We start from the raw sequence: 13157 nt of genomic DNA on the forward strand, positions 1-13157 counted from the left end.
GACTGAAGGAAGCCATTGACTGATTAACACTTTCTGGATTATTTAATGTCAAAAACTCAATAATAGGATTCTCTTTCCTGTTTTACGGCATACCAAGCCCCGCCCCCTTTTTTTAGTCATTTAATGCCGAAAATTGAAAGCAGACAAACATTGTTATAGAGCAAATATAAATGTATAAAGGTAAAAGACATCACAAGCATTGTCACTATTCTTTGATTTCATTCGAAATTCGTAAAATGTGACATGGCTTGTTGCAGAATTTTTGAGCTGAAAATTGATAGTTCTTACTTATTTGTTCTCGTCTTCAATGTTATTATCACAACGCCTCGGCCGATGTAACCCACTCCTTCTTCTTTGGCAAGTCGGGAATGTTTTTATCAAATTTGTGAATCTTTCTATCGAATTCAAGAATCTGGATGAGGGTAGCATGCTCTTGTTCCGTCAGCCATGGCTGTGTAGAAGTCCTAAGTAATTCGCAATTGTATTGTAAACGGATAAAGTACCTGGTAAAATTCAGTTATAAGTAATACTCTTCTGGGGGTTGAAGGTCTATTCCTCAGTACAGACGATACTCCAAATACAATTGAGAAGCTGGGGTATTACAATGGTTCTTCCTAATGACTCAAAACGACACCTAGTGAAGATTTGATGAATCGCAGATACTCACAAAAAATAAATAAATAAATAAAAAATAAAAAAAATAAACGAAAAATAGAACAAGAAACTCACGGAACTTACATACACCAATTTACCCAAAATACAAAATTGATTATTTGGAAAATTGAAAAAAAAAAAAGGGAAAGTCTTATTAAGCAAAAACATTCTGCGTTGTTTATTAATATTTGAGTATATCTATATACCTATAAAGTTAAACGTTTTTCTCTAATTTTTCCACTTAAAAATTATTAAAACGGACTTTTTAATATACTCAGTCATGGATATGCAAGCAAATCCATGAAGGTTAACTAATTTGTACATTCCTTTGAAAAACAACCGTTAATTAACGCTCGATTTTGAAGGAATATGCAATTTTTAAAATAAATTACTTATTTTTATGGTTTCTTATGAGATGAATGGTTTAATTTCCCTATTATGCTGAATTCTATTTATGCATAGTTTGTATATTCTGAATAATTGTGTAGAATTTAAGATGAAAATGTTCTAACACACGGAAATATTTATATATATCTATATCTACCGGTTGTATCGATTAGTTTCCTAGATGAAAATCCAATGAAACTTGCGTGCTTATTAAATTATATATATATATGTACATGTTGTTCGTAAAATTAAATTATATATATATATATATATATATATATATATATATGTTGTTTGTAAAATAAAATTATCCACGGACACGTGTTTCGTCGTATCCGATTCATCAGAGTGGTTGAATCTAGCAAGATTCGAAATCGAGACCTCATGGTAGGAAGCCTAAACCGCTACCAATGATTGTTGGACGTATTGCGTTTTATGTAGATGTTGCTTATTTGATTTTGTTTGTGATACTTTGTGATTACTGAATTTAATTATTTATACGAAAGTGCATTTTTACCTAAATGCGAGTTGGAAGTAAATGGAGAGCGGTATATGTAATGTCTATGTTAAATATAATTATCCAGTATATATATATATATATATATATATATATATATATATATATATATATATATATATAAAAAGCTGAACGTCCTGTGTGTGTGTCTGGTCACGAATAGGCTCCTATATGGTTGACTATTATAGAAAACTGATCACATATAATGAGAGAAGATGTATCGAGACACAGGAATGGGTATGTTTGATCTGGCATAATAATGATTCATTAAAATTGTGGGGTCTGCGTACGCGCCTGGTCCACAAGGTATGGAAATAAAAAATTAAAAAATTAAAAAAAAAGTTTACAAGTGTTTTGGATATAGATGTACATAATAATACTTTGATAAGTATGTTTTAACTTAAATAGGGATGGTATGATAAAATTATGGGGTCTGCGTTCGCGCCTGGCCTTCATAGAATGGAAATTGGCACAAACTTTAATAAAGACTTTTCATATCTATCTGCGTAAGTATACTTTGATAATTGTTTCAGTTTGAAGAAATATGGTATAATAAAATTATGGGGTGTTCGTTCGCGCCTGACCTCCATAGAATGGAAATATATTAGGTTTTTTAATATAGATCCCCAGAATATTGTGATAAGTGTTTCAGTGTGAACGTGTATGGTATAATAAATTATGGGTTTATCTAGTTTATTTTTACTTTCCTCATATTCGAAGCTATCTCTTTACAACCCTTCCTTTTCATAAACTATCATACTTTTATAAATCAGAGTCCATTTTCTGTAGGCTGTTTTTGAACCCAGTCAACGACGGGAATTTTATATATGTATATATATATATATATATATATATATATATATATATATATATATATATATATATATATATATGAATATATAAGTGATCTTGTCAATGTGTGTGTGCGAAAAATCTTTACCAAATTCATCTTTGAATATTAAGTCTAAAGAATTAAAATTTGCACATTCAGCACACCTTCGATTTGGTTTTGGATGGCAAAAATTGCTGCCAATGGGTCAAAATCGAAAGCAAAACAGTTGACCTTGGAAAAGTAAGTCGAATAAAACATTACTCCTACTGTTAGTTTTGTACATGAACAAAATTAAACAGTCATAGCTCACAGTCACTTAGTTTTTAACCTTTCATACCCATCTGACTGTAGCGTTGATAGTAACCACACTGGAGAGATAAATAACGACTAAGACTGGAGTGCTAAACCTTCTGATTTTGACTCTGGCGATGGTACCCAAGTCATATTTTTTACAACTTTTGAAATCATTACTATATAAAGAATTGGCTCTATGATAAGAAATAAGAAATCTGCATGAATTAAAATATGATATTTAAGTGTATTTTACGACCGGGCAACGCTGGGCGGCCTCCTAGTCTATCTATCTATCTATCTATCTATCTATCTATCTATCATACTATCTATTTCATAAAAGGAACTTTGTGTGTGCGTGTGTGTGTGTGTGTGTGTGCGCGCGCATATGTGTGTGTGTGTGTGTGTGTGTGTGTGCATTCGTTCTCTATGGACTTTGAAACGGCTAGACCGATTTTTATGAAATTTCACACAAATGTACTTTATGTATCTGATAGTGTTCTTAGATAGAGTTTGTATCGGAATGTCTTCGATAAGTATTGATAATCGATAATCGGAAAAATTTAATGAAAGAAGGAGCAGGCGATTGTGACCAAAGTTAGCATTTTATACAGCCTAATATCACAAGTGCATTTGAGAAGTTTTATTACCACACAAGCCGCAAATCCCGGCATATGAAATCAACAGTAGGTTCTTTGATATTACAGGGGTAAACGAATGTTTCTGTTTAAAGCACAATTACACCATGATCCTTGACTTTTTCATTTTAAGCTTAAATCCAAGCCATTATCACAGCAGAGGCAGAAAGGTCAGGCATATAAAATGAACAGTAGTTCATTGATATGACAGAGGCAGGTTCGAAGTGAATGTTTCTGTTTAGAGCACAATTGAACCATGGTACTTTACTTAGCATTTTAAACTTTAATGCAAGTTATTAGATATAAAAATAATTTTATAAAATCAAAAGAATGTTCTCTACAGTGCAATGTAGATTACAATATATTGTTAACTAATCATTCCAGGAAGGCATGTAAAGCTTCCTCCCGATGAACTGCGATGGGTCCCCAACCAGAGCAGCCAATTAATCGGTGTACTTGAAAAATGGACGATTTCACTGATTTCAATGACAATAAAAATATGTGAGTGTGAAACATTTGTTTATCATCATTCAATCCCGGGCAACGTCGAGTGTCCCTGCTAATATATATATATATATATATATATATATATATATATATATATATATATATATATATATATATATATATATATTGGGAATTCCTCTTCCTTCTTTCAACCTTAATCTGTTTTAATCTATATCTTTCTCCTCTCTTTGAATAAGTGACTGCAGTCAGTTGCTTGTCATTGAACATCGATTAGTCACAGATTGTCTGCAGTCTCTCAATTTGAACATTCCTCTCCTCACTGCAAATGTGAGACGGAAAGTTAGAAGCAGAACATAGATAACAAAGGCTAGCAGTGATGAACACCATCTCACTTCACAAATGTTAATGCCCGGCCAATGACTGAAGTCAAGAAGTTTCCTCAACCACGTTCACCTCCTAACGACATCTCAAGAAGAGAGAAATAGACTGCGACTATGGACCAGAAATCTAGAGAATTGACATGAGAATCATCCCTTCTGAAATCTTTCCTCCTCACTCAGAAGTAGACTATAGATCTGGTAGAATGGGATGATCAAATACTGCAACGGCAATATGGAACCACAAAAACGAACCACCTGCAGATGAGTAGAAGAGGATTATACGATGCAGCATTGCTTTATGTTCACTGCAATACAACTTAAAAGAAATATACTCACACTTGACAGTATCTTATATCTTTACAAAATCACCATTCGCTCATGCATGGAATATTGTTGCCACATATGGACCAGTGTATCAATCACAAAAACGAACCACCTGCAGATGAGTAGAAGAGGATTATACGATGCAGCATTGCTTTATGTTCACTGCAATACAACTTAAAAGAAATATACTCACACTTGACAGTATCTTATATCTTTACAAAATCACCATTCGCTCATGCATGGAATATTGTTGCCACATATGGACCAGTGTATCAATCACTAGTCTCTCTCTCTCTCTCTCTCTCTCTCTCTCTCTCTCTCTCTGTTAGACAGTCCCCCCCCAAATACGATCTAATAGATCCTGCACTGGCAACCAAGTTCAACCCCTATCCCATCACTGCAATGTTGCATTTTGTGCTTGCTTTACAAGTACTTTAATGAAATGTACTCCGACAAACTTGTAGTATTAGTGCTCTGTTGACATGAATACCTCCAACTAAATTGATAAGCAGCACATTCTATAGCTTTCACTGTAGAGGTCTCTCCGATGTCAAACAGACTTCTACTTTGAAAGTTTCTTCCCTCTAAGTACTTTGGAATTCCCTTCTGTAATCCGATTTCCCTGACTGTACTAACATACAGGCATTTAAGTGTGAAGTGAACAGACATCTTGCTGCTCTTAGAGTGTCCCTCTATACATGTTCCCTAATTCTCAGCAGTCCGTTATGTCTTCGGTGGTAATTTATTTTGTTAGGGTTGAATATGAGTAAAAAAAAACTTGCAGAATTCAACAATACGCAAAGGACTGTGTTTAATAATGGGAAACTATTATATAACGTAAAGGTTTCGAATGTACTAACAAGAGATTATGTAAATCTTTAGTTATTTGCTTTTCGTCTAAAACAAAAATTGATCGCTTCAATAACATTTGGTGGCACATACACATCCGTAAGCTACCAACATGTTACCTATACACTTAATGTGTGTTAAGTTTGCAGGTTGAAACAAGTAACGTAGAAAGCAATACAAATGACGACTCAACAAACAAAGGTAGATCAAATAAGAAGTGTATTAGGAAAAGGTATATTTACACAGGATATTTACATAATGGTGTCAAATAAGAGAGTCTTTGCTGGAGAAACATATCTGCTCTCGGCGGCCTTCGGTGGCTTCTGGTGAACATACACTCAGACTAACTGAGTTTTCCTATTTATGTGTAATTACTATCCACATATGACAATGAATGTGTGCCACCACAACACCCTCCTCCCAAGATTTGAAGTCGCACAGATTTCAATATCTTGGGATTTAACATGATTGGTTCATTAAACTTTCTTTTTCTACCTGATCTTCGGGGTTCAGGTGTATATTGAGGCGGTTCCAAATTAAAGGATTCGTATATGATGTCCATGGTTTCCTCCTCTTCGACTGCTGTTGTATAATCACCATCTTGAATGTTGCGTTTTTTTATTTGGTTCAGGTGCCTTTTATGTATATTTTGTGGACCTTTAATCATGTATGTACAATCACCAATGCGTTTATCCACTACTCCACATTCCCAGTAAGACGTGTTATTCCTGTAGCACTTGAAATATACTCGATCTCCCGAGTTATATTCTTTCTTATCATGTGTGTAGTGTTTCGGACAATTGCCTGTCTTGGCAATAGTTTATCAAACGCTGATTTCACCTTTCTGGCAAACATTAAATCAGCTGATGATATGTTTGACGGGGTATTAGGGTGCGGTGTTATCCTATATATTTGCAAAAATTGTTGCAAAGCTTTTTCTGTTGGTATCCCAATGGATTTTTTCAACGCTCGTTTTAACGTGTCCACGAACCTCTCCGCGAGGCCGTTCGATCATGGATGATACGGCGGAGTAGTGATATGCTTTACTTGGAACGTGTCACAAAATTTCTTAAAGTCTGTGGATGTGAATTGAGTTCCATTGTCAGTGACCAGTGTGTCTGGTACACAAAATCGTGCAAATAACTCGTGTAGGAATCCTATTGAGTTGTTCGTTGTTGGATTACTGCAACGCATTACCTCAGGCCATTTTGTATAACTATCTACTACAATTAAGTAGTAATTTTCTCCTACTGGACCAGCGAAGTCTATGTGGATTCTCGACCATGGGTGGTCGGTTTTCGGCCAAGGTTTGTTTACTATAGGTGAGGATTTTGCTGCTAACTGGCATCCTTCACATCTATTTATTGTTGTAACTATGTCGACGTCCATGTTACGCCAGTATACGTAGCTTCTCATTAGAGACTTCATCCGATTTATCCCCGGATGTCCTGTGTGGAAATCTCTCAAAATACTCTTCTGCAACGCTTTAGGTATTACTACTCTCTCGCTATATAATAACACATCGTTACATATGGAAAAAAATTTCCTGAACCTTTTTGTCATTTATAATTTTTCCTTTAAATGTCATTTATAATTTTTTCTATAAATGAATTTATATATTCATCTTTATCGGCTTCTCTTTTAATGTCCGACAATGTTACCGGTAGTTCTTTAATGATGTTTGCTACCATATTTTTCACTTCGACGTTTGTCCGAATTACTGCAATCACTGATTCTTCCAAATTATGTTTCTGTGGTATTAGTCTTGAAAGTCCATCCGCATGGCAAATCTTTTTCGATGCTAGATGTTGTAGCTGGAAATCGTAATTTAGTAGGATCGTACCCCAGCGCAGCAATCTATTTGCGGTGTATACAGGCAATCCTTTTTTTGATCCGTAGATTGTGACTAATGGTTTATGGTCGGTTTCAAGTATGAATTGTCTACCATATAAATATCGGTGGAATTTAGTCACTGCAAAGATTATACTCAACGCTTCTTTTTCAATCTGTGAATACGCCTTCTCTGCTGGAAGCAGCGTTCTTGAAGCGTAAGCTATCGGCTTTCTAGATCAATCAGGCATGATATGTGGAATGCATGCTCCTATGCCGTAGGAACTAGCGTCACTAGCGACGACTATATTTAATTTTGTGTCATAGTGAGTTAGAAATAATTCAGATGTTAGTGCGCTCTTTATTTTGTCAAAAGCGGTTGGACATTCTTGCGTCCAGTTCCAAGGTGTGTCCTTTTTTAACAGCTCATTTAAGGGAGCTCGCAAATTATGCATCCCTTCAATAAAAGATTGGTAATAATTTGCGAGTCCTAAGAAACTCGTTATTAGGTGCTGGCATGTTTTTTTATTGCCGCAGATCTTTCTGGGTCTGGACGTCGCCCATGTTTATTTGTTATATGTCCAAGATACTTAATTTCGCTCATACAAAAGTCGCATTTATTTTCTTTTATTTTAAACTCGAATTCTTGTATTCGAGTGAATACTTGCTTTAAATGCTCCTTATATTCTTCTAGGGACTTGCTCCTGATAACAATGTCGTCCAGGTATGCACATGCGCACTCAATACCACTTAGCATGGTGTCCATCGCTTGTTAAAAAATGGCAGGCGCTACTTTGATGCCAAAGGGCAACCGGTTGTATTTGTACAATCCCTTATGCGTGTTGATGCATAGTATTTTTGAGCAATTCTCCTCGACCGGTATTTGTAAATACGCGTCGCTCAAATCTATCTTGGAGAAGATATTACCACCATTCAACTTTGTGAATATTTCCTCTGGGCTTGGTAGAGGGTAATGGTAATCTTGTAATATGGAGTTTGACCTGTCAAAAAGTCTGCGCATACTCTGACTTCATCATTCTTTTTCTTTACATATACAGTGGGGGCTGCCCAGTCGCTATGTTCTATTTTTGATAGTATTCCTGTCTGTTCCAATCTGTCTAATTCTTTATTAATCTTTTCCAACCCAGCGAACGAAACGTTTCGCTTTTTTCTAAAAATTGGGCTGGTGCTTTCTTTAAGTTCAAACGAGGCCTTAAATTTATTGCAACGACCTAATTTAGTCATAAATACATCAGGGAATAATTTTTTTAAGTCCTCTTTTATATTTTCTGTTGTTGGAGTAGTACATTCTATTTTTTTTACAGAATGTATTAATTGGCTTATCCCAGAGTCCAAATTTCTCAATTAAATCTATTTCAAACAGGTTTTCGCTATTTTTCAATACGAACATTTTTAATTTCTTCGTAATCCCTTTCAATTTTATCGGAAGGATAACTTCTCCTTCAAATTTTATCTCACCACCAGTTACCGTCCGAGCTGATTTACTTGTTTTCATCATGGTTGGTTTACCCAACTTTTTCCATGTATTCAAGTTTATTATAGAAATATCGGATCCTGAATCCAGTTGTAATTTTATTGGCGTTTTAAATATTTCCGCTTTTATGCATTTTCACCGATTTTTGTCTAATTTTTCATTTGATTTTGTTTGCTGTACTCTCTTTCTGGTGAAATCTTTATATCTGCAACAATCGCTTTTGTGTCCGACTTTCTTGTAAATGTAGCATTTTTTCTTCTTATAAGGGCAATCCGATTCCCAATGTCTTTCTGCGCATATCTTACAGTTATATCTAGGAAGAGACTTGTTATATTCTTTACTATAATTATAATTATTATATTTGGAATATCTCGTTCCGTTTTGACTGCTTTTATTTGTATAGTTCTTGGTTGGTGGATATGGTTTTCTAACCTTTCTTACATATGCCATTCCGGATTCTTCTATCTTTTTTAATCCTTTTTTAGTGTAATGCCCCTTTCACAATCCTCTGCTAATTTCTGAGGTGTTAAATCTTGCTCAGATTCCAGCTTAGACAACATTCGTCTGCGTATTTCTGCATTTTTCGTGGAGACTAACCCTTGTGCGAAGATTAGGCATTTGAAATCTTCTACTGTTAATTCCGCTAGCTTAAAATTATCACAGTTTTTATTGACAACTGATGCGTATGTCAAATAATCTTGGTTGGCCATCTTCCTTAGATTCATACACAACCATCTCTTATGAAAAAGAGATATATTCGGATTAAATAATTCTTTTAGTAATTTTACAGCTTCCATGAAATCTAATTCCGTAGTTTTTTTAGGTAGTATATAATCTACGAACTTGCTGTGTTCTCTTACACCCAACTTGCTGAGTAAAAGGCTCACTTTCTGGCTATTTGGCCAACTTTTGCAGTCCAGTTGAAAAACATCCTCGTATCTTGTATAGTATGCTTCAAAAGTCTTTTCTTCCTCCGGCACATAATTCAATGTGTCCATGCTATTAAATATAGTTGTATGCGAGAAATTAGTACTGTCGACATTCTCTCGATTAGTCTTTAATAGTTCCAGTGTTTTAGCAAAACGTTCATTTTGCCTTTCTTTATATTCAAATTGTAATTTCTTCTGCCTTTCTTCTTGTTCAAGTTGTAATTTCTTCTGCCTTTCTTCTTGTTCAAATTGTAATTTCTTCTGCCTTTCTTCTTGTTCCATTTGCTATTTCAATAATTTCTCCTCTCTACGTGCATCTAGCTCAGATTGCGCCTTTTGTTGCGTCTGCAAAAATTGCATTAACATTCTAGATAAATCTTCCATTCTTTTTGTATCCTTCAGTAGCAGTAATGCAGTTACGAAGAAAAATTGTACAATTTCACATGCAACACAATATCCGTACCATATAAAATGGCTTGTGTTATAAAAAAAATTGTTCATAGTTCCTGTTTTCAATGGTAATATCGCTGCTCGTATAATATTTTCTCACTTCGCTAGCGAGTCAAGCTCATCCAACCACAACCTAAGAACTGAGGCTTTTGCTGAAACCACAAAATACGATTTACTTTTCCGTTTTAGGCATTTCCTAATAAATAACAGCCGAACATAAGTACAACTCTTTCCATAGAAAAAAAAAAAGGTTTTCAACTCGAGTCACAATTGAAAAAAAAATAAAATGTATGGACTACATTTAATTTTTTTGTTTTTACGTGACGTTTTACTGTCTTATATCCGTTATCCAGTGACAACTTTAGTTTAAAAAAAATCTTTCCTTGATTTTAGTAATACGAATCTGTTCTTCGTAATTTAGTAATACGAATATGTTTGCCGTTTTACAAATATTCACTTTTACAGTTTGTTATTCTTTTTTTTTTAAGATGGATTCCACAGGAAACGGCGTAAATCGTCGCTTTTTTTCCCACGTTCGAATTTTTTTTTTCTTTGAGACTGCAATTAAAGGTTTTGGTTTGTCTCTTTTTTTTGCGACTAGTATTTTAGTAAATAAAATACTATTAATCGAGGTTACTTTTTTTTAACCTGAATGTAGTTTTTGTTCTTGGAATTTGGGAAACAACCGTTTCTTTCTTTTAGTGTTGTACTTCGCGAGGAAAATATTTTACAGTTTTCCAATGTTCGCTGAATTATTCATTTTTTCCGCTTGAGTCGAACTTCCCTTTAGCTTAAAATCCGTTTTTACGACTATTTCGTTCGTCAAAACTTGTATTCCTTAGAAAGGTCAACCGTTGCGTTGTACTTTTTTTTAGTGAGTTCTTTCCATTTCTTCGTCAAACTGTTATATTTGACGTTCATCCTCGTCGTCACTGTTAAGTTTTCAGGTTGAAACAAGTAACGTAGAAAGCAATACAAATGACAACTCAACAAACAAAGGTAGATCAAATAAGAAGTGTATTAGGAAAAGGTATATTTACAGGATATTTACATAATGGTGTCAAATAAGAGAGTCTTTGCTGGAGAAACATATCTGCTCTCGGCGGCCTTCGGTGGCTTCTGGTGAACACACACTCAGACTAACTGTTTTCCTATTTATGTGTAATTACTATCCACATATGCAAATGAATGTGTGCTACCACAACAATGTGGCAGCTATTTTCTGACATGCCGCTTATGCAACTTCTTGTCATCACATCTCTTTCAGTTTCATAATGTTTATTTATCATATACAGCATAATCACGTCGACGTAATGGCTGTGATTAGACTATCAAATTAAGTAACGTTGAGCCTGGCCAATATTAAACGGATGACCCTTTGGGAATACTGCATGTGGGAGGATGTCGGCACTTCCAGCAACTTCTGCATCCTAACTGGCTTCCAGCTAACTCGATTTTAGATTCTCGGTAGATCAGGCCGATTTGAAGGAGAGAGTGAAGCTGGTTCTGTGCAAACTGACCACTTTAAACACACTCCCAGCACGCATCGCCCATCATGCCGAGGATGATCAGATGGTCTATGCCGTCCTAATGGACGAACATTCAGTTTATTTAGCAGGCGAATGTATATCTTTCCATTTTCTACAGGTGACGTGTTTGTTTACGTTGTAACCATCGGATTGAATATATTATTTATATTGAATATATTATTTATATATATTATTTATTTCATTTATTAGTGCAATCTGCAAGGTCACACTGCCAACAGATATCAAACAACACATACGAACTCATGTGAAAATGAACGAAACATGCATATTGATGGATAGATTGGCAGAAATTGCTAGAAAGGACTTGTCCTGCCTTGATAGAGTTCAAAATAGACTTCGTAGCCTCGTAGGAGATGTCCTTTTCTCTTTCTTGCAACCTTTATCTCACAGAAGAGATGTTGCGAGTTTGTCTCTGATGTATCGTTATTTTCATGGAAAGTGTTCGAATGAGCTTCAATCTATGGTCCCCCCTCGCCAAACTTTCACAAGAAACACTCGTCTAGCTGTAAACACTATCAATAATTCCCCCCACTCTTTATCTGTGCCTAAACCTAAACGTAGATTCCATGAACAAAGCTTTTTTCTTAGAACTGCACACCTGTGGAATTGTCTTCCGTTTTCCTGCTTTCCGGCTGACTACAATATGGTTGTCTTCAAGTCTAACGTAAATAAGTTCTTGATGAGCCGTTCCATATAAGTTATCAAATTTACCAAATTTTCATTACTAATGATTACTATAATGTCCAATTTCTACTGTACACTCTTTAACCCTTATCCTTGAGTGGCCTCTTGGCCTTGATAATGTGGTAATGCCTATGTAAAAAAAAAAAAAATTTATCAGCAGTATTTGTGAACACGCGATATTATCAATTTATCTCGTGATAAATTTAGTCAGTCTGGAAATTCTTCTACACGTATCCACTTTGTATTATGATAAAGCACTTGTTGATCTCGTCTACCTACAATTCTCAGTCCAAAAAGATTATGTGTTCGAAATTGATTTATCGAATGAGTAAATGGTTACATCTCATTTAGTATTTTGACAGCAGCTATTGATAAGTTTTCTGCGATTATATTAAAAGATTGTCAATCTTTAAGGAAATTTTCCAAGTATCGATCTACAAACTTGGTATTGTTGTAGGTAGGTATTATTAGTGCTGGGATTAATTAATTCAAGCATCGTCATCATTGTGTATTAAAATGGCCCAACGATGATTGCCATCCCAACGACCAATCAATCTACTTTTCACTAATGGAGAATTCAAAGAGAGTTTCATTGTGATCGAAATATGATAAATGTTTAACCTTAACTTCGACGACAGATCTAACCCTAAACATAATTATGCAAAAATTAAATGGAGGAAAAAGTATTTTTTAAATGTACAGTTAGCTAAATAAACACAATATTTATAGAACCAAAACTTCATTTTAACGTATCGGTCGTTGGTTTCAAAAGAAAATTTCGATTTTATTATTCCTCTAAAGTATTAAATTATAAACAAATCTTTCAAGAAAACTAAAGTACTTTTTAATGCATTATATATATTTTTTAATTACATTTTC

The 13157-nt window shown here is 34.7% G+C and overlaps 1 protein-coding gene across 5 annotated transcripts in view; it reads left to right on the forward strand.

Annotated features, from left to right (window-relative positions):
* LOC145242513 (protocadherin gamma-A4-like) overlaps positions 1-13157 on the forward strand; it is a 590587-nt gene that overhangs the window by 156687 nt on the left and 420743 nt on the right. The window contains exon 2 of one of the 5 annotated variants that reach the window (XM_080105572.1): positions 3704-3820. The exons of the other annotated variants lie outside the window; for them this stretch is intronic. Within the exon in view, the coding sequence (XP_079961698.1) occupies positions 3805-3820 (16 nt within the window). The 5' untranslated portion in view covers positions 3704-3804. The remainder of the gene's footprint in view (positions 1-3703; positions 3821-13157) is intronic. 5 annotated transcript variants of the gene reach the window in all.

Source organism: Euprymna scolopes, chromosome 21, assembly GCF_053919585.1.
Source record: "Euprymna scolopes isolate OS-2025 chromosome 21, ASM5391958v1, whole genome shotgun sequence".
NCBI lineage: Eukaryota > Metazoa > Mollusca > Cephalopoda > Sepiida > Sepiolidae > Euprymna > Euprymna scolopes.